Source organism: Centropristis striata, chromosome 11, assembly GCF_030273125.1.
Source record: "Centropristis striata isolate RG_2023a ecotype Rhode Island chromosome 11, C.striata_1.0, whole genome shotgun sequence".
Lineage (NCBI taxonomy): Eukaryota > Metazoa > Chordata > Actinopteri > Perciformes > Serranidae > Centropristis > Centropristis striata.
Genome location: NC_081527.1, coordinates 24,392,626 through 24,414,706, shown reverse-complemented (window position 1 = coordinate 24,414,706; position 22,081 = coordinate 24,392,626). Strand labels below are relative to the sequence as shown.

The following is a 22,081-nucleotide window of genomic DNA, read 5'->3' as shown; positions in this document are numbered from 1 at the left end:
AAAAATCAAACACAGTGATGAACTGTGAATAATACAGTAAATAACTGTAGATTTTACAGTGATTATTTACAGTGTGTTTATTAGCTTATTGCAGCTTTGGGTTTATGAATAGGTGATCTATATGTTCATAACAGTAGTACATGAAATCCCTCTGTGTCAATTTTTTTCCAGATGTGTGTGTCAAAATGCCCAGACAAGTTTTCCACCTACACTGAGATGCAGCTGCAAAACAAATTCAGCAGGACTTCCTGGGAATATTACAGACAGTTCTGTAGGCCGGGCTTTAATAATCCTGACAAGGTACCCATCCTCAAACATTCAGTAGAAACTTTATCCCACTGAGCACAGATGACTACACCAAGGTTATAATAGTTTGGGATTTTTCATTGGTTTAAGTTTTAATTTCGTTGTCAATTTTTGTTTTCAGATTCAGTTAGTTTTAGTTCATTTTTAGAGTGAGTTTGCTAGTTTTAATTAGTTTTTATATTTTGGAAAATTCTTAGTTTTAGTTTAGTTTTTATTAGTTTTAGTGTTAGTTTTGTAATGGGGTATTTGTTGGGTGCGAGATTCAAAAAGGTCACAATAAATGTTGCCTTTATTTCCTTTGTCTGATCCATCTCAGCCCCAATAAGTTTATTAAGTCATAAAACCAGATAGATGAAATAGATTTCATATCAACCAAAAAGGTTTACGTATGTAAAAAGTTTAGAAAGACAAAAACTAAAGACATTTTCACTATAATTTTAGTTAGTTTTAGTTAGTTTTGTAACCACACAATACAGTTTCAGTTAGTTATTGTTTGTTTTGGATGTTTTCTTTCCACTGTCCTTAAAGAAGACATGCTATGTTATACAATATAGTGAAAGTCAAAGTGGATCTCGTCTAAAACTGCAATGGACAGAATGTTAGGGAGTGTGTGAGGCCGTGATAAAGTCTCATCAGAACACTCACACAGTGCTGTAACTCTCTGTCTGTCTGTCTGTCTGTCTGTGCAGCCAGTGTCTCAGGTTCTACGAGACGAGGACTGTCCCTCCATGATTGTTCCCAGTAGACCATGTAAGCATGAGACATGTCTCTACTCATTATAGCAATGTTTATGTTTTAGAGTAGTATTAAGCTCTGTAACATAAATCACATTTTATTTATTTCATAGATGGAGTTTAATCATGTAAATAGAGTTTCAGAGGATGACTGGTGATACAGTCAGAGTTATACAGACACCAAAGTGCTTACAGCTCACACACTGCAAAAAAGGTGTGTCTAAAAACAAGATAAAAACACTAAATCTGAGGGAAATGTCAGGGAAAGGTCTTGTTATCTTCTTAAATTAAGATTATTAAATCTAGGAATAAGCATGTTGTACACTTAAAATAAGAAATTAACTCTTAAAACAAGATAAATTAAAGCTGCAAGCAGCGACACTGCAAAAACTAACTGACAAAAATTAAGAAAAAAATAACTAGAATTGAGCAAATGGATGCTTGAAACAAGCAAAATTATCTGCCAGTGCAGAAAGTAAATTTTTCTTTGTAAGAATTCTTTAAATAGGTAAAAATATCTAGGCACTAGATAGCTTGAAATAAATACAAATATACTTATTTTGAGCAATTGTGGAATGAAAAGCCCAACTGTAGCAATACTTGAAACTAGCACGTTTTGGTGGGTAAATGCTTTTAAAAATAGCATTGAAATGGCATGTAAATAAAACTCTCAATTGGAACCAATATTTTAGTTAACAGCTCACCATATTCAACAATTGAATAGCTTGAGAAACATGTTCAAAGCTCACAATGTCAATCCTAAAAACAAGAAGTGTTAACATCATATCTCACAAACAGACAACAGTTCATCAATATCAACAACTGCTCTTCCTCCACCGCTCCCTTGTCCCAAGGCGTCCCCCAGGGTTCAGTGCTTGGTCCTCTCCTCTTCATCCTCTACTTGCTCCCCCTTGGTAATCTCATACGTCACCATGGTCCCCGTTTTCACTGCTACGCTGATGACGTCCAGCTCTACATCTCCACCAAAACCTTCACTACTGCCACTCACTCCACCCTCCTCCTACCTCACTGACCTCCTCCATTACCAGGCCCCCTCCTACCTCACTAACCTCCTCCATCACCAGGCCTCCTCCTACCTCACTGACCTCCTCCATCACCAGGCCCCCTCCTACCTCACTAACCTCCTCCATCACCAGGCCCCCTCCTACCTCACTGACCTCCTCCATCATCAGGCCCGCTCCTACCTCACTTACCTCCTCCATCACCAGGCCCCCTCCTACCTCACTGACCTCCTCCATCACCAGGCCCCCTCCTACCTCACTGACCTCCTCCATCACCAGGCCCCCTCCTACCTCACTGACCTCCTCCATCACCAGGCCCCCTCCTACCTCACTGACCTCCTCCATCACCAGGCCCCCTCCTACCTCACTTACCTCCTCCATCACCAGGCCCCCTCCTACCTCACTGACCTCCTCCATCACCAGGCCTCCTCCTACCTCACTGACCTCCTCCAGTTCCTCTGAGGCCAATCTCCTTGCCCCTCCCACTCGGATGAAGCACCGAACCTGGGGCGACAGAGCCTTTCCTATCGCCGCCCCCTCCCTCTGGACTGCTCAGATCCATCCACATTCAAAAAACTCACCTGTTCAGAACTGCTTTTAATGTGTGAACTTTGTTGTTGATTTAATTGTTTGTTTTATCTTTAACTGCATTTTAACTGTTTTAACTGTAAAGCGTCTTTGTGTACCCTGAAAAGCACTCTATAAATAAAATGTATTAAGAAGTCTTTAAACAAGACTGAAATCCCTTTGAAGAGGGTTTATTATTTACTTCTTTTTTTTTAAATAAGCACATAAAGCTATGGTCAGTAGGTAGATTATACTCAAAAACAATATGATTAATATACTATTGCTAGATATAAGAAGAAAATACTAAGTTAAAAGCTTCATGTTTTTTTGCAGTGGATGAACTGGCTCAAGCAGAGTGCACTGCAAATTATTTGTTTCTTACCAAGAAAAACCCCCCTTTAGATTTAGAAGTGTTAAATAATTTATCTTGTTTTAAGAGTTAATTTCTTATTTTAAGCGTTCAACATGCTTATTTCTAGATTTAATAATCTTAATTTAAGAAATCTTGTCAAGTGAAATTATATGTCCATGCAGCAAGATCATTTCCCTCAGATTCAGTGTTTTTATCTTGTTTTTAGACACACCTTTTATGCAGTGCAGCTCAGCTCACTCTCACATCATATTTATATAATATGTAAAACATAATTCTAAGTATAGTGTACTCATATTGAATATTCTAAGAATTTGTGTGTGTGTGTTTGTGTGTGTGTGTGTGTGTGTGTGTGTGTGTGTGTGTGTGTGTGTCAGTTCTCCAGAGATGTCTACCAGACTTCATCACTCTGAATGGGACTGTGACTGTAGCGAACAAAACCAGCTTTAAAGACGCTCTGGAGATGCCCCTCAGTGTTACAGAACTCCAACATGCTGCCAGGTACTCTAGGAACCAAGGTTATAATAGTTTTGGATTTTTCATTAGTTTTAGTTTTAATTTCGTTGTGATTTTTTGTTTCCAATTTCAGTAAGTTTTAATTTGTTTTTAGAGTGAGTTTGCTAGTTTTAATTCGTTTTTATGTTTTGGAAAATACTTAGTTTTAGTTTTTTGTAATGGGGTATTTGTTGGGTGCCAGATTAAAAAAAGTCACAATAAATGTTTCCTTCATTTCCTTTTTCTTATCCATCTCAGCCCAAATAAGTTTATTAAGTCATAAAACCAGATAGATGAAATACATTTCATATCAACCAAAAAGGTTTACGTATGAAAAAAGTTGACAAAGACGAAAACGAAGGACATTTTCACTATAATTTTAGTAAGTTTTAGTTAGTTTTGTGACCACACAATATGGTTTCAGTTAGTTATCCTTTTTTTAAAAAAAAACTCTTGTTTTTTATTTCAGTTAACGAAAATGCTTTTTCAATTCTAGTTTTCCTTATTTCGTTAGTTTTCGTTAACTATAATAACCTTGCTAGGAACTTCTATCACAGTTTTTTCTTCCTTTTCCTGTGTCGACACTAGTGAACTAACTGCACTTGGACCTGCCTTCACGTGATTTTAATTAATTGACTTCCACATGTGCAAGTCTTACCTGCAGAAATTAATGTCAGATATGGAGCCAGATATGTTACTGAAAGATAGCTCATGAAGACCTGGAATGTCAAGTGTTGGCATGAAGCTGCTGTACATCATGAAAACATTTCTGACTTTATTTTGAATGTCTTTGTCTTTGATGATGGACTCTGTCCTCCCTGCAGGGGTATAACAGGACTAGTGGACACGAAGGAGCTGGGCATGAAGATAGTGGAGGATTACGCCAAGTCATGGTCATGGATCCTCATGTAAGTACACACACACACACACACACACACACACACACACAAGTACACAATAAGAAAATATGTCTGCTCACTGGCTTCTAAGCCACCAGCAGTAAGTTATTACAGCTCTGGACTCACATACAATGTAGAATAAACATATATGCAAAACATAAAAACATAGAAAGGTTTTTGCTGACTATTAATACAGATTTCAAAATAGGGTTTTGCGACAAGTAAATTAAATGTACGACGACTGATAGACTTCAGATAGACATGAGTCATGAGCTCACTGACATTATAACTCTTCTCTGGTTGTGGTACTTTGAAAGCATTTAGCATGCTACTATATTAACTACATTATTGTTCTGCTGCACTCACTTTTGGACACAGTGACAAACCTGAAATCATTTAGAAAACTCACTGAGATGATGAAGCATGTTGAAAGTTGTGACAAGCAAGGTTATAATAGTTTTGGATTTTTCATTCTTTTTTTTTTTTTTTCAAATTCAGTTAGTTTTAATTAGTTTTTAGAGTGTGTTTGCTAGTTTTAATTAGTTTTTAAGTGTGTCTGCTAGTTTTAATTTGTTTTTTATTTTTTGGAAAATGCTTAGTTTTAGTGAAGTTTTTATTAGTTTTAGTGTTAGTTTTAGTTTTTTTGTAATGGGGTATTTGTTGGGTGCCAGATTTAAAAAAGTCACAATAGGTTTTGTCTGATCCATCTCAGCCCCAATAAGTTTATTAAGTCATTATAATACATACATACATACATTTTGGTTGATACATACATATCAACCAAAAAGGTTTACGTATGAAAAAAGTTGACAAAGACGAAGACAAAGGACATTTTCACTATTATAATATATAATATAATATAATATAGTATAATATAATATAATATAATATAATATAATAACTAACAATAATTTAGTTAGTTTTAGTTAGTTGTGTAACCACAAAATACAGTTTCAGTTCGTCTTTTAAAAAAACTTTTGTTTTTATTTTTATTTCAGTTAACGAAAAAGTTTTTTCAATTCTAGTTTTCGTTATTTCGTTAGTTTTCGTTAACTATAACAACCATGGTGACAAGATCAGGGTGATTTTCAAGTTGAGTTGCAACAACTTTCACAAGCCACCATGTTATCTTGTGAAGGAAGGAGAAATTGTGTATATAAACGTGTATGTGTGTGTGTGTGTGTGTGTGTGTGAGACAGAGGTCTGCTGATATCCCTGGCTGTCAGTCTGGTCTTCATCCTGCTGCTGAGGTTCACAGCTGGGCTGCTGCTGTGGGCCACCGTCATCACTGTCGTCCTGCTGCTGGCCTACGGTGTGTACTCAGGACACTGTGTCATAGTGTGTAAATACACAATAGCTCTTGTGTTGCTGCAGTGTTCTGCCTTTAAAAGAAAACAATCCGTCTCTCTCCATTGACTTTGTATTGAAAGACGGAATCTCCTTCACATTCATCTGCCAGCAAAAAAGAGAAAAATGGTCAAAAGCTGCTGTGTGGTGGAATGTACTACCAACAGGTTAAATAACCCGGAAATATGTTTCTATAAACTCTGTGTAGCAGACGGCTTTCTGCTCTCACACTCTGCGTTGTGTTGTGTAGGAATAAGTGAGACGTAGTTGAGTATCTTTGGGGTTTAGTCTTCACAGAAAAAACGGAAAACACAGGAGTTACACACAGGAGCCACACAGCCTTGTGTCTCCACCCTCCACTTTGAGCACACACAGCTCTTTTTTATCACACAATAAATGGTATAGCCTAGCCTGGCTAACACCAGACTAATCTCAAATGAGATCTAGTCTGGAAACCAGCCGTTCATTTTTCCGTAGAGGAGGCGTGGTTTACGATCCTCCAGAGCCGTTTATTGGGCGCTTAGAATGTCTATCAAAAGCGTCGTAGGTAGCTCTTAGCCAATCGTATCAGTTATACCAGATGACGTAGTAGAGCTACAGAAATTGATGTTTGTTGTGTGTGTGTCTCTGAGAGAGTGTTGCTTGCTACTTTGCTTCTCCAGTTCTCGCTTTCTGCAAGATTATTTATTTACACGCTTTATTCCCCCTCATGTCATTCAGCCACACACATCCACTGATTTTATGGGCAATAAACAAGCTGCTGCGGGTCTCTGGGGGCTCCGCTGTCCCCCGGCTTGTAGCGAGATCGCCGCCTGTGATTAGCGCCGCTAGCGGCTAATAGCCCCGCTACTGTAACGCCGGTGATCTCGCTACGAGCCGGGGGACAGCAAGAGACCTTTCGCCTTTCAACTTTCGCTCTAAACTATTTAAAACACCGTCTACAGCTAAAGAGAGTTTCGCGTCTGCTGCAGCCATGTTGGATCCGTAAGAAAACTAGAAAACTACAAGCTTCCAAGTGCCGAGTAGTACGCGTCATCGTCTTGCCGTCCCTCCCCGCTCTGTGATTGGATCCCTAAAACAGGGCTAAGAAACCTCTCTGGTTGCCAGATTGCCTGGAGGTTAGAAATTAAATTTGAGTGCGCAAGGCAGTATGGGGATACCCAGGCTAGGTATAGCCTATACTACATTATAAAAACAGGATAATACATAAACTCTCTTACAACCATCTCTCTCAGTCTAAAAAAATAAATAATTTCACGCACATATCTCATTTTTTATTGTGCAAAAATATTAAGAACATGAACTAAATTCAACAACTGGCATACCTTCAGAGGAAAAGCAGAAAAACACAGGCGTTACACACAGGAGCCACACAGCCACTCTCCACCCTTGACAAGAAAAATAAAATCAAAATTCACATAAACCACAATCAACCTACACATGACACATGAGGTAATACAATTTCAAATCAGCATAAAAGAGAGAAAAAAAACAAAGAAAAAGTTCAATTTTTAAATTGTAAGTAAATGTAGGCTTGACCAACAGGTTCATAAGCAGTATATATCAGCGTATTGTGGTTTTGAACGGGAAAAAAGTGAAGATAAAAAGAGAGAAGGAGAGAGAGCTTCATTTCATGACTCGCACACTTTTAGCACACACAGCTCTGTGACGCAAGGTGGTGCAATGCCAAAACAACTCCCCATAGGAACAAAAGCCATGCATTGATAGTCACCCTAGGAACTTTTCTACAGGCAGAAAATAATTCTTTTTTGGGGAAGTTCACAACACACAAAAACGTTTTTTATTAGGGAAAACAAATAAACAAAATTAAGTAAAAAAAATTGACTCAGCTACATTTGGAACAGAAAAAATAACTTCCAAGGAAATGAAAGTGGAGACAGATGTGAGACATCAGCAGTTAATATGAGGGGAATGGTACAATACTAAAACTGGGTATACAGTATGTAACGTACACTGGGCGGCTGTGGCTCAGTTGGTAGAGCCCACTGATCAGAAGGTCAGTGGTTCTGCGATTCATGTCGAAGTATCCTTGGGCAAGATGCTGAACTCCCGCCACGTTCTTTGGTGTGTGAATGAATGGTAGCAGGTGGCACTATGGTAGCCTCTGCCACCAGTCTGAATGTGTGTGTGAATGGGTGAATGAGTGCTGTATGTAGTGTAAATTGCTGTGGTCGCAAAGCGCTCAGACCAGTGCAATTTTTGCCATTAAGTGTAGCAATAGCATATTTAGAAATATAGTACATTTCAGAAATTCAGGTAGCCTATAGGTAGGAAGACCTTCTGTAAACTATAATACTTTGGTTTTTTAAGTAAAACACAATACTTTCAAGTACATTCAGAACATTGGAAACCCTGACTATTGGAAAACATCTCTCTGTTGCTTCAGAGGCCATAACAGACTTTGTTGATTTACCAACAGCTGGTTTAAAAAATCAAATTTTTTGTAACAAAATGTCCCATCATCCACGGGGCCAACCAAAGCGCCTCATCAGCTTCTTCATTCATGTTCACTGTGGTTTGTTGTTGTCTGAACTCATGAACGCTAGTTGGTGCTCCGGTATAATCGGTCCGCCTGAAACTCATCCAGTGAGAAACGTTCCGTGGTGCAAAAATAAGTGCGATTAAAATGCGTCAATTTTTTTAACGTGTTAATTTTTGTGTAATTAATTAATCTTAATTAACGCATTAAAGTCCCGGCCCTAATTCAAACATATATATTTTTTATATTTTAGCACTCTATATATGTCTATATCTATATCTACCGGAAAGGAAAAGTTCACTGTTAGCAAGCTATTAATATAGTATCCGCTTTTGTCCTCTTAAAAGTTCAGTTTGTCAGATTTTAAATACTTAGTTCTGGGCTCTTTAACTTGTTGGAAGTAGATTTTTTTTTTCCACACAGCAGCTTTTGGCCATTTTTCAGTTTTTCTGCTAGCGGATGAAATTGTCAAGGAGGCTCCTTCTTTCAATACAAAGTCAATGGAGAGAGATGGTTTGTTTCCCCCCTGGTGGGCATGGCTTTAAGTCTATGACATGTGTCACTCTGTCTCTAAAGAGAAGTTCTGAAAATATGTGTGTGTGTGTGTGTGTGTGTGTGTGCAGGTATGTGGTATTGCTCCATGGAGTTGTCCCAGCTGAGACAGAGACCAGGCTCTGATGTTGCCATAATAGAAGTGGGCCTGCACACAGACCTGCAGGTCTATCTCCAGCTCACACAGACATGGATCATATTTTGTGAGTCTGTCTGCTCTGTGACTCGTCACAGGAAGTCATACCAATACACACTCTGACTTTTGGATGTCTGCAGTCTTGTTCAGACAATGTTCTTAACTTAAACTATCTGTAACATGTCAAAGGGCCTGAAAAGTATAAAAGTCAGCTTCACATTTTTAAGACGACCCCTTTCTATAAAATACTTCAGAGACCTGTATGTGTTCTGTCTGTGACCTACCTCACATCTACACTGCCCTACAAAGTCTAACTGCAGTAACTAGGTTTTTGGTCGAAATTTAGTTATAACTAAAAATGAACTCCTTAATGTCTGTTTTATCTTGTGACAAAGTTTTAGATTTCAATTTTGCTTTATTTCAGAAAAATAATTATATAAAAACCACAAAATCCAACTCAAAACCAAGCAGTAATTGCACTTACCACAGTCTGATTTGAATATATATACTAATTTAAACATAAAAATAATAGTAATTATGAGTTTATTTGATAGGGGAATTATTATCTGGATAGTGATCAAGTAAAAAAGTGAGATACAATTATACTAAGACTAAAATATAACATTACTTTATAATATGAAGTCTATCTTTGAATAGAGTTGTTAAACACTTTTAAATACACTGATAACAAAATCAATTTGAATTTTTTTTTCACTGAAAACAAAATATAAATGCTAACAACATTATAGTTACTGTACTCTGTTTATCATTTCTATTAGAATCTTTTACAGCAAAACCAGAGTGCAGTAACTAAATTTTTGGGGTCAAAGGTCAAATAAATCGTCATGATTTTTGAGCTTATAAATGACATCATCAATACATGTAAAAATAAGTGTCAGTTAAAACATGTTAAAAAACTTGAAAGCAGTTTTTCTCAGTTTTACCTTTTTACCTTTTCTCCTTTTAAACTTTGTAGGGCAATACACTTCATTAAAGACTCACTACAGCATGTTCAAAAGGGCACAGATAACACAGACATTTTAATTCTTAAATACAAATTGAATGTTTTGACATTGCATATTTGATAACATGGGGTAAATAGTAACCATAATAAAAATTAGTTTGAACTAAATGAATATTAAAAAAACAACAAAAACAGATATCTGTGGAGAACAGAAGTGTCACTATGCAACTAACTTGGCTCTCACACAACTAAAGTGTGTGCTCTTTGTGTTTGTCAGTGGTGTCTCTGGGAGTGACAGAAGTCTCCATCTTATTGATGCTGATCTTCTTAAGGAGAAGAGTGCAGGTGGCCATCGCTCTGCTCAGAGAGGCCAGCAAGTATGAACTCTGAAGACAGTGCAGGAAAATATCAATTTATTTTAAACACTGTATGACCATAGCTGCAGTTATGGTTTGTCTTTTGTTGCAGAGCCATAGGTCACATCACATCCACACTATTCTTTCCAGTCGTCACCTTTGTCTTGTTGACTGTTTGCATCTCCTACTGGGCGGTTACTGCTCTGTATCCTTCACACTGAAAGAATTATTACCTGTTAATGTCTAAGTTCTAAGAGATACACTACAGGCCAAAAGTTTGGAAGCAAGGACAATACAAGTTTGATCTTGCTTCCAAACTTTTGGCCTGTAGTGTATGTACATTATTTTCACAACTTCCTAAGCAGCTAGTTAGATTTGTCTTTAACCAGCACTGTGAAATCAGTTACCTAGCGTCTTCAGGTGAAGCCGTCTACAAAGTGATGTCTCCTGACGGGACGTGTCCTTACACCAACAGAACCTGCAACCCAGAGGTACTAAATGTTTTCTTCACTGTCATGTTTTTGTGCTTTTTTACTTTCAAGACAGTCATACCATAAGTGTATCAACTAAGGTTTTAAGGCCTTTGGGTGCAAAACAGTCAAACTACATTTGCCTTTATTTGTGCTTGTAAACACTTTGGTCATGCTGTATGTAGTTTTAGTCTGCTGCTGCGCTCATTTACATCTTCAGTCCAACACAATCTCTTCCTGATGGTAAATTGAAGGACACTTTTACGTTTACATGAAGACGGTCTGAACAGAAGACGCAAAAGTGGCGTCGCGTCTTCACTTTTTATTCCGCGTTTCTGTGTTTTCGGTAGGAAATCTGCGTGCATACGGTGACGCTAAAGTGTGTGAATTGGATTGGGTATCATGCCAGGCGGCATCACTTAAAAAGATAACAGCATCTTTGGGCATGTGGAAGTTTTCACGCCACGCATTTTCATCAGCTACTCCTTCCACAAAGTTCTCCACCATCCACTAGATCTCCCAGGTCTCGTCAAAAGCCGTCTGGCTCGCCTGCGACCAATTGGTGCATCCAAAATGTGATAGAGGTAATTACAGATCCTTCTCTGTTCACTAATACTATCTGTACATATCCTCTACATTTGGTGGAAAGATGCCAGAGCAGCTTGAAGGTCCCACGCATGGAAATAATCCCACATGTTTGTTTATTTCCCTGTACTGGAGCATGTATGTGACGTAAACGCGTACGTGACGTGAGCAGATCTGAGCAGAGTTTTGTGTCTTGGCAGTGTAGATGGACACGCTACGGCGGAGCGGATTACAGTTTTACACTCTGGAGGGTGGTTACTAATTTTTGCGTTTTTAAGCCCCAAAAACGCCATCACCATCTAAACGAAAGGCACTTCAGATAAAATATTTTGTTGTTTTTACCCGCAAGCGTCCTCGTGTAAACGGGGCCTGAGTAAATAACCCCTCAAACTAAGTGCTCATCAACATATATTATGGGGACTTATGGAACAGTTTGAGTATGTCAAAGCAGCCTGTAGATGTCCTTCCTGAATGGGCCCTTAAGTGTCTGTTAAACAGCATTAAATGAGCGCTACATCTGTGCAGTGTACTTTGTCGACACCTTTTCCAACAATACAGTGCATAAAGGAGTAATGGTGCACACTTTCACACAGTCTCGCTATAGAGGTATTCAGAAGGTTCCACATGCTTGTTCACATATTAACTGACAGTAATTGCATGAAGAGTTTAAAATATAAGAGAGAAGTTCAACCCCACACCTCACACACCTGGCCCGTTGCTGTGTCATTGGCATTGGTTTGAGAAAGGTGCAAAAAAGAGTTGGATGCAGCCTGGTGTTGGACAGGTGTGGTGAGGAAGCTGTATGGATAGCTGTCAACAGTACATCAACAATACATGTTGGTGTCTCTTAGTATAAAAATGTTTCTACTTTATTAAATCTGTGCATTTTCTTTAACAAGCGGAAGACAACAATTACCCAGTAATTTAAATTTTATAAAACATAACTTCTATATTTTTAAACTTATATCATAATATCATATCTGTAAAAATGCATATGAATGCTATGGAACCCTTCATATCGACATACCACTAAAATAAATCATATATGAATAAATAAACTTCATATTGCAGAAACTTTACTTTCTCCTGTGATCTCCCCCTCACTTGTCTGTCAGGCCTTTAACAGAAGCAACATCTCCACATCAGCCTCATGTCTGGGTTCTCACTGTCTGTTCGCCTTCTACGGTGGGGAGACGTCCTACCACCGATACCTCTTCCTGCTGCAGCTGTCCAACCTGCTGCTATTCCTCTGGCTAGTTAACTTCAGCTTGGCCCTGGAGCAGTGCACCCTAGCTGGGACGTTTGCTAGCTACTACTGGGCCAGAAGAAAACCTCAGGATATCCCACCATGTCCACTCTTCTCATCATTCAGCAGGGCAATAAGGTGACGACACATCTTTCATGTCTGTTTACAATCCGACAAATAATAAACCACTTGGTCCTCTGATTCATCTTTTATCAAGAGCTAGTAATACGTGTGTGTGTCTGTGTGTGTGTGTGTGTGTCAAGGTTTTCATAGTTTTGGATTTTTCATTAGTTTTAGTTTTAATTTCGTTGTGATTTTTTTTTTTTCAAATTCAGTTTGTTTTAATTCATTTTAAGAGTGAGTTTGCTAGTTTTAATTAGTTTTTATTTTTTTTGGAAAATGCTTAGTTTTAGTTTAGTTTTTATTAGTTTTAGTGTTAGTTTTTTGTAATGGGGTATTTGTTGTGTGCGAGATTCAAAAAAGTCACAATAAATGTTTCCTTTATTTCCTTTGTCTGATCCATCTCAGCCCCAATAAGATTATTAAGTCATAAAACCAAATAGATGAAATAGATTTCATATCAACCAAAAAGGTTTACGAATGGAAAAAGTTGACAAAGACGAAAACGAAGGACATTTTCACTATAATTTTAGTTAGTTTTAGTTAGTTTCGTAACCACAAAATACAGTAACACTTTTTTCAATAACCCTTTTTTGAAACTCTTGTTTTATTTTCTATTTCAGTTAAATTAGACAGTAAAAGTTAGTTTTTGTTAACTATAATAACCTTGGTGTGTGTGTGTGTGTGTGTGTGTGTGTGTGTTTCTTCAGGTATCACACAGGCTCTTTGGCATTTGGAGCACTAATTCTTTCAGTTTCCCAACTGGTCCGGATCATACTGGAATACCTGGAGCACAAATTGAAAGGTTTACACACACACACACACACACACACACACACACACACACACACACACACACACAATTTCTCCATCCTTCCTACTTGTAAAATTGCTGCTGCTATCCTCTACTGATGTTGCATTGTGTGTCCTGTAGGTGTTGACAACAGCCTGTCCAGGTTCATCATGCTCTGTCTGAAGTGCTGTTTCTGGTGTTTGGAGAGATTCATACGCTACATGAACCGTAATGCTTATATCATGGTGAGTTGGATACAGTGGAGCCTGAGTTGTATGAAAACAATAGACTGTATCTAAATAATGATGTAGTCACTGTGACATCACCCACTGGTGTGTGGACTGCCCGATTGAAGCATCAAGTTGGTGGTACGGCTATCTACCGCCATCTTTGTTTTTAGAAACCGGGAGAGACCATATTTGGACTGGGGAGGCGCAAGTACCACTCCTTGGAGACATTTTTAAATTAAAAAAATGTTCAAATAAACTTTCATTAACTGAAAACACAAAGTTCTGAGACGAAAACATGACAAACAAATTCACAGCTGTTACACAGTGCCGTGGATACGCATTGTTTTGCTGCACTTCAATCCTTGATGTGTTAGCGACCTGTCAGTCACAAGGTAGCCAAGCCCCTTACGTTAATACACAGGACAAGATGTTACTATCCCTTCTGCCATAATCCTAGGTAGAAACACATTTAGTTGTCCAATTCAGATTAACAACCAGTCACTAACCAAGTGATTACAATCATCAGATATAACCCTATAGGAGACATCAGGCTACGCCGCCATACGTCTACAGAGTCACTCCTCAGATGGACCAATCACCAGCTACCTCTCCTAGCCACCAGCGCTATGCAGCATGTCATTGGTGTTATCAAGTGGGCACCTTCCCGCATCGATGTTTCGTTAAGTTAGACCCACGACGCCTCAGAAAGGCTCAACGGTGGAAACCAGCGTCCTGGAAACACCCCCCTCCACACCACCACCACAAAAAAACACTTTAACCTCCCTAACTAATGCCTGTCCTCAACCTACACATGATTATATACATTCTTCCAGAACGCATACACCAAAGAGCCTCGCAGCCAGCCATGGACTCTGTGTTTTCCTTCCAACTAATCAAAACCCAAGGACCCTGCAGCTACGCTACCTGGGGCTGTCCTGAAAGGTGCCTGAGTGAATTTAACAATATAAATAACGGACACAATAGGGACAGAATACCTTGACATTCTTGGCTACAAATGTCATCAGCACCATGCGGCCCTCCCCGACGACTAAGACTGTGTCTAGCCTCATTGGCGCCGTTAATGCTAAAACATAACAAGTCCCTCAACGAACTCCGCAGCCAACATGCTTCCTTCTCATCCACAACCACTCACTTCCTTGCTCTGCTGCTTGCGACAATCTTTTTTTATCATCTATTTTCTTCTAAATGGGATCATTATTTACACAATTAACATCATATTGTATTGGAGAAAACTTGAAACTCCTGATTGAGACCATAGAGTTGCCACAAGCATTTTTGCCACAAGGTAATAAATCAAGTGACAAGTAGTCTAACTTTGTATTGAGACAGATAGGAACAGACTCCTTTGTAACCCCTGTTGGATTCTTGAAAGATTGCAGGCTGAAGGCGCTTCAAGGTTTGCTTCACTGCTTTGACCAGGAGTTTGCCGCATGATAAAAACCAGCGATCCACTGTTCATTTTGTTTTTGTGATAACTGTGTTTAGTCTCTTCTCCACTAGGTGGCAATCTATGGAAAGAACTTTTGTACCTCAGCCAGAGAGGCCTTCTTCCTACTGATGAGGAATATGGTCAGGTAAGATAAGTTCACTGGTGATGGATTCTCTGGGGTTATTATAGTATTTATAAGATAGGTTGGCAGCAGCACACTGTACTCTGTAGTACTCTCTAGTGAAGTGGAACTTTTTGCCTCTGTGTCCTCAGGGTGGCAGTTCTGGACAGAGTGACAGACTTTTTGTTGTTTCTGGGCAAAGTGGTGATAGCAGGAGGAGTGGGTAAGTGACAATGCAAGGCTTAGGTCATGTTTATGTTCCACATTACAATTCACAAGAGCTCCTTTAAATGCAGTGTGTGTGTGTGTGTGTGTGTGTGTGTGTGTGTGTGTGTGTGTGTGTGTGTGTGTGGGTGTGTTTCAGGTGTGATTGCATTCTGTTTCTTCACTCAGAAGATCCCTGTAATCCAGGAGGAGGTGCCCGATCTCAACTACTACTGGGTCCCCCTGCTGGTCAGAGTCAACCACACACACACACACACACACACACTGTTTCCACTACCGGGCAATAACAGAATGAGGCGGGTCTCACTCGCCGAAACGCCCCTAATTTGAATATGAGCAGTCCGCAGCCGGCTTTTGTCTGGACTGATTGGATAGATTGCTAAGTGGGATCTGACGTAGTACTCTACACGACAACAACACACGCCATTTGTAAAAGCCGGCAAAGTAGTGTTCCCAACTTTTCCCGCCTTGCTTTAAAACGAAGTCCGAGGCTTAAATGTCCACACACTGTAATAAAAGAAAGTCTTCAGCTTGCTCATAGAATAACAGTCAATGTAGTAATTTTTGGACCTGGACCAACACCATGTTGCTGCTGCCCTGATCTCCCAGGATCTGATATCACAAACCTGGAGCTCCACATAGAACTGGGGATAACATACTTGGTACAATTTGTGCCACCCTCACTCTGAGACCATCTACAGCACCTTTGACCACTAATCTGCTGGAATATAAATTGCATACTTGTACCAACAAGCAATGAAGTGAACATGGAAATACAAAGAAGGACATAGAGTATATGAAGTGCATTGTTTTCAAGATGATTCCAATCTCTGTTTTCATGTATAATCAGATGTGTTTCCCATCAGACAGTCGTGATAGGAGCCTACCTGATTGCTAATGGATTCTTCAACGTCTATGCCATGTGTGTTGACACGCTCTTCCTCTGCTTCTGTAAGTCAATACTGTCACTGCTGTTTCCAGTGCAGTGCTAGTGTTTTATAAGACATACATAGTAGTTAACTGCACCGAAAGCGAGTTGGTTTATACAGGCTCCAGTGTTCATAAAGATAATGGCCCTCATTTATCAAAGGAGCGTAGAAACGAGCGCAGATCTGAGTGTATATTTCGTCTCACGACAGGGTTCATGTGTGATTTAACGATCATATCTCGCCCATCACAGCGTGAGCATTGATCGGCTGTTGATAAACGTGGCGGCTGGAAACAAGCGTCATTTAAATACCACGCCCTGATATATATAATATATATATATATAATATATACTTGAGTCAGATGGCTTGCCTCCAGAGTTTACGACACTGAAGGGCGCAATGCAGCCAAAAAGAGGATTTTTCCCCCCTAAAGCCAGCTTTATTAGCAAAGTGCACCGTTACAAATAACAACAGGAGTGAAATAGACATTTATTTTGTCATATATAAAACCTAATAGCATATATAATATGCAAATATTATTATTATAATGAAGAGATATTATTCACTTATTTACATTTAGTAATAATTCTGTCCTAGTCAGAGGCGTGTGTGACAGCGCTGATTGGAAATGTTTCTATTGGGTCAGAACCGCTGGTGAAGGAGACGCTGATGCTCCGGTGTAACTGGATAACAGTAAACAGCAGAAGACAACAACATTTAATATCCTCGGCTAGTATTCTGGTTAAAGAATTTCACGGTCGCAGGGTGTATTTATTTTAAATTATGTTTTAATTATAAATAATGTGGTCTAAACATGTTTTGCTTTGTCACCATTAAAAATTGCATTAAAACCACAGAGTTTTATCAGCTCCAGGGGTCGATACAATAGTCTAAGATCAATTCTCAGACTCAGACGTGTGGACTTCACGCTCACTCTAATTTGCGTACACGAGCTGAGAGCAGACTGAGATCTAATCGTACCCTCTGCTCACGTCCACATTGATAAATGCAGAGGCTTGTAGAAATGATTGTATGCCCATTTTACGCTCACTTTCTGTCGTACGCTCATTTGATAAATCAGGGCCTATGAGGGCACAGAATTTACTAAACTAATACCGCATTAGTTTGTTGTTAATGCAGCCTCTTTTGCATGTTGCTGTTTAACAAAACTAACTAACCTCTTTGTGTCTTCTTGTCTCCACTTCATTTAAAATCACCCTGGTCTCTCACTGTTCTACTGCCCATCCATACATCTGGATTTGACCGTTGTTCTCAAACTTGAACTCAATCCTTGACTTTCTCCGTGTCCATCATACCAATTCATCCACACATCTGTCTACCTGTCATCTATCTATACCTCATTTTTCTCCCATGCTTCCATTTGATCCACTCATCCATGTATTGGTCCAACCAGGTGATGACTTGGAGAGGCATGATGGGAGTTCAGAAAAACCTTTCCTCATGTCCCCAGAGCTGCACAGAATTCTGGGAAAATCCAGTCAGTCGTGTTAAAACTCATCCTCCCATCCACTGCATCAGGAGCCAATATGGTCAGTCTTTATCAGTCCTACACCTACAAAGTCTAACTGCAGTAACTACGCAAAAGGTAAAACTGAGAAAAACTGCTTTAAAGTTTTTTTAACTGGCCAGCCAAATGGGTTATAGGTAGATAAGTGATATGACACTTATTTCTACATGTATTGATGATATCATTTTATGCTCAAAATCATGTTAATTTATTTGACCTTTGACCCCAAAAACATAGTTACTGCATTGTTGTAAAAGGTTCTAATAGTAATGATAAACAGAGCGCAGTGACGATAATGAAAATAAACATTTTCAAACTGATTTTGTTATCAGTGTAATCAAAAGTGTTTTATAACTATATCTAATAAATAGATCTGCGTATTTTAGACTTAATATTATAAAAGTAATGTTATCTTTTCGTCTTGATATCATTTTATCTCACTTTTTTACTTCATCACTATCTAGATAGTCTCAACTGACTTTCAAATAAACTTTCTATTAAACTTTCTATTATTTTTATGTTTAAATTAGAGCAGACCGTGGTAAGTGCAATTACTGCTTTGTTTTGAGTTGAATTTTGTGGTTTTTATAAATTATTTATCTGAAATAAAGCAAAATTGAAAACTAAAACTTTGTCACAAGATAAAATAGACATTAAGGAGTTCATTTTTAGTTATAACTCAATTTCGACCAAAAATGTAGTTTCTGCAGTTAGACTTTGTAGGGCAGTGTAGAAGGTCAGTGATCTCAGTAACACCACCTGGTGCTCTGTAGAGACCCTGTGAACTGTTGAAAGGTGACATGTCAGCCCTTGTTCACTGCAACTGTCAATGGGAACACAGGAGGATTCCTCATAATATCTAAATATGAACGACTCAGCAGCAGTGACACCACATGTCAAAAATACATGAAACCAACAGCTGAATCATAAGACTTTTCAAAACTTAGTGAGGTCAATAATAGATGAAAGCGAACCTGTTGCTAGAGTATTCTTATTTATGCAGCGAGGAAGAATATTTTGTTGCAGTGGATTAATGAAAAAGTACTGTTAAAGGCTGGCAAAGAGTGGTGTTTGATCTAGTGCCATTAGAGGAACTTACATGTATACTGCATTCAAAAACAGACCAGTTCTACACTGCAAAAAATGTGTGTCTAAAAACAAGATAAAAACACTAAATCTGAGGGAAATGATCTTGCTGCATGGACAGATAATTTCACTTGACAAGATTTCTTAAATTAAGATTACTAAATCTAGAAATAAGCATGTTGAACGCTTAAGATAAGAAATAAACTCTTAAAACAAGATAAATTAAAGCTGCAAGCAGCGATGAACTGGCCCGAGCAGAGTGACCTGACAATGATTTATTTCTTACCAAGATAAAAAAACTTTAGATTTAGAAGTGTTAGATAATTTATTTTGTTTTAAGAGTTAATATCTTATTTTAAGCATTCAACATGCTTATTTCTAAATTTAATCATCTTAATTTAATAAATCTTGTCAAGTGAAATTATCTGTCCATGCAGCAAGATCATTTCCCTCAGATTTAGTGTTTTTATCTTGTTTTTAGACACACATTTTTTGCAGTGTATAAAGTGTGGGAACCCTATTTGAATTATGTTGAGCCTGATGTCTCTAACATCATGCTGCGGGGATTTTCCTGACTGCTCATACTACACATTATTACTGTAACCCCAACTATTATTTATACGAATTCTGGTTCTGTTTTTTTGTGTTATTTGTTTGTTTTGTTTACTTGTTTATTTGTTTGCTTTTTACTTCTGTGAACCATATTTTGTAACCATCTTTTACCTGTGAAAGTGAAAAATTAATGAAAAATATTGTTTAAAAAAACAAAAACCTGCTGTTAGAGTCAGGACCAGGTGCCCTCTGCAGTGATGTACTGCCTGTGTTTTTAATGCTGTGCCATTGTTGGTCTGAATTTAAGCCCTCAAATGAGTGAGTGAGAATAAAATTGTTTTGGATTTAGATTAATTTAAAGTGTTTATGTGTTTTTAACTATTTATTGTACCTTTTACATGTTGTCTATTTGGATGAATGTTCACAAACTTGTAAAAATCTGTTTAAATGGAAGTGATCTGCTCACTACACCTCACAGCACAGCGCAGAGTGTACAAGGAGCTTCATCCACCCATAGTGAAGACTCCTGTTCTCTCATTTCAAACCTCACAATACACAGTCACAAACAAAATAATTATGTCGCAAAAGTGAAGAATGTTATAATTATATTCAGGATACAGTAGAAGAATGTATTCTTCTCTGGAAACCAATATTCAAACCAATGAGGTTGTCATGATTTTGTCAAATTCTGGAGCAGTGCTTCCTTTTCACTCTTGTTTTGACATATCAGGTTTTTTTTATTACAGGACAGAAGTTCAACAAATGATGTATTGACGATGTCATTTTTATGCTTAAAAATCATGATGATTTATTTGACCTTTGACCCCAAAAATGTAGTGACTGCACTCTGATTTTGCTGCAAATGGATCTAATAGGAATGCAAAAACAGAATGCAGTAACTATAACGTTGTTGTCTTCTTTCAGCTTTTATATTTTGTTTTCAGTGAATAAACATTTTCAGATTGATTTTGTTATCAGTGTGTTTAAAAGTGTTTAACAACTATTTAAAGATGTGCCTATTTTAGACTTAATATTATGAAGAAATGTTATATTTTAGTCTTAATATAATTCGTCTCACTTTTTTACTTCATCACTATCTAGATAATAATTTCCCTTTTAAATAAAATTATAATTTCTATTATTTTTATGTTAAATTAGTATATATATCAAAGCAGATCGTGGTAAGTGCAATTACTGCTTGGTTTTGAGTTGGATTTTGTGGTTCTTATATCATTATTTATCTGAAATAAAGCAGATTTGAAATCTAAAACTTTGTCACAAGATAAAACAGACATCAAGGAGTTCATTTTTTGTTATAACTAAATTTTGCCTAAAAATGTAGTGACTGCAGTTTGGCTTTGTAGGGCAGTATAGCCTGGCATCATAAGACTAATTCGCAGATGTGTATTAGTCTGGAACCTCTCACTTCATTTTGGATTCCCACGTTATCAACGGGTGCAGTCCTACAACCCATCAGAGCGCTGAAGCAATGCAAGTTGGACCAACAAAGCTTGGTCTCAAATTACAACATAACAGTCCCTCAATGTGTTTCTGAAAACATTTGAAGAGAGAAACAAACAACATAGTAACAGAATCTTGATTCATATTTGGTCAGTGCTCCCTGGTTTGACAGTTTAATCTGAGTTTCATGATTTTTGCTGGACATCAGTCACCCTACCAAACTCTCTGATTGGTCCTGTGAGGTTCAGGCCATCTGGAAATCAATCTGAATGCCAGAACAAATACAAATGAGCTCAGCAGACTCCTCTGGTTTCACGCTGTAATATATGTAGTCAGATTTGAGCACTGGAGGAGTATGATGACAGCACTGTTTTGATGTAAAGCCACAATTTCATGTAATTTATACACTTCATTAAAGTAAGATGGATTCATTGATTTTTGTTTTTATAATGTGTTGGTTTTTTTATTTGGAAGGTTGATTCAAATAGCATACAATGTGCGTATCTCAATCAAAAAAAGTAAAAAAAAAAAAAAAAGTCTAATCAAGTAAAATCTATTAAAAATAATTTGGAGTTCCATAATTAAGTTATAATGATTTGTTAAAATTCGTTTGGCTTTTTTTCATCAATATGTTACGATGAAAAGTGATTTATAACACAACATTAAAAACCATCAAAAGCAGTGTGGTATCACATCAGCCCTGTGTTAGCTGATTGATGATGTCACAGGTCTATCACACCATGTGCACTGCAAAAAAGCCAAGTTGTATTTTTTGGGCTAAAACAGTGATTTAAGTTGGTAAAACTTGGAAATATAAATTATTGACATTTAGGGCAATAATGTAAGTTAGCACAACAAAGGAAGCCAGTTGTATGCTAAAAAACAAGTTGGTGAGTTGTTGTTACTTATATCTTTAAGTTGGGGTTCACAACAAGACAATAGTTCTGATAACTCTTATTTCTTTGTTGTGAAATGCGGGAAAGCGGCGAAATTCGGTCATTAGCGAAAGCTAGCAGCTAACTGATGCTAGCGGCTAA

General features: G+C 37.9%; 1 protein-coding gene across 1 annotated transcript in view; it reads left to right on the top strand.

The window, feature by feature from the left end:
- LOC131980991 (choline transporter-like protein 5-A) overlaps nucleotides 1-18,191 on the top strand; it is a 41,577-nt gene extending 23,386 nt beyond the window's left edge. The window contains exons 4-20 of the mRNA XM_059345289.1: nucleotides 172-300; nucleotides 996-1,056; nucleotides 3,377-3,500; nucleotides 4,319-4,402; nucleotides 5,593-5,705; nucleotides 8,864-8,995; nucleotides 10,170-10,269; nucleotides 10,361-10,453; nucleotides 10,652-10,739; nucleotides 12,419-12,687; nucleotides 13,380-13,474; nucleotides 13,604-13,707; nucleotides 15,214-15,287; nucleotides 15,416-15,486; nucleotides 15,628-15,716; nucleotides 16,355-16,439; nucleotides 17,832-18,191. Of these exons, the coding sequence (XP_059201272.1) occupies nucleotides 172-300; nucleotides 996-1,056; nucleotides 3,377-3,500; nucleotides 4,319-4,402; nucleotides 5,593-5,705; nucleotides 8,864-8,995; nucleotides 10,170-10,269; nucleotides 10,361-10,453; nucleotides 10,652-10,739; nucleotides 12,419-12,687; nucleotides 13,380-13,474; nucleotides 13,604-13,707; nucleotides 15,214-15,287; nucleotides 15,416-15,486; nucleotides 15,628-15,716; nucleotides 16,355-16,439; nucleotides 17,832-17,929 (1,809 nt within the window). The 3' untranslated portion in view covers nucleotides 17,930-18,191. The remainder of the gene's footprint in view (nucleotides 1-171; nucleotides 301-995; nucleotides 1,057-3,376; nucleotides 3,501-4,318; nucleotides 4,403-5,592; nucleotides 5,706-8,863; nucleotides 8,996-10,169; nucleotides 10,270-10,360; nucleotides 10,454-10,651; nucleotides 10,740-12,418; nucleotides 12,688-13,379; nucleotides 13,475-13,603; nucleotides 13,708-15,213; nucleotides 15,288-15,415; nucleotides 15,487-15,627; nucleotides 15,717-16,354; nucleotides 16,440-17,831) is intronic.
- The last annotated feature ends 3,890 nt before the right edge of the window (nucleotides 18,192-22,081 follow it).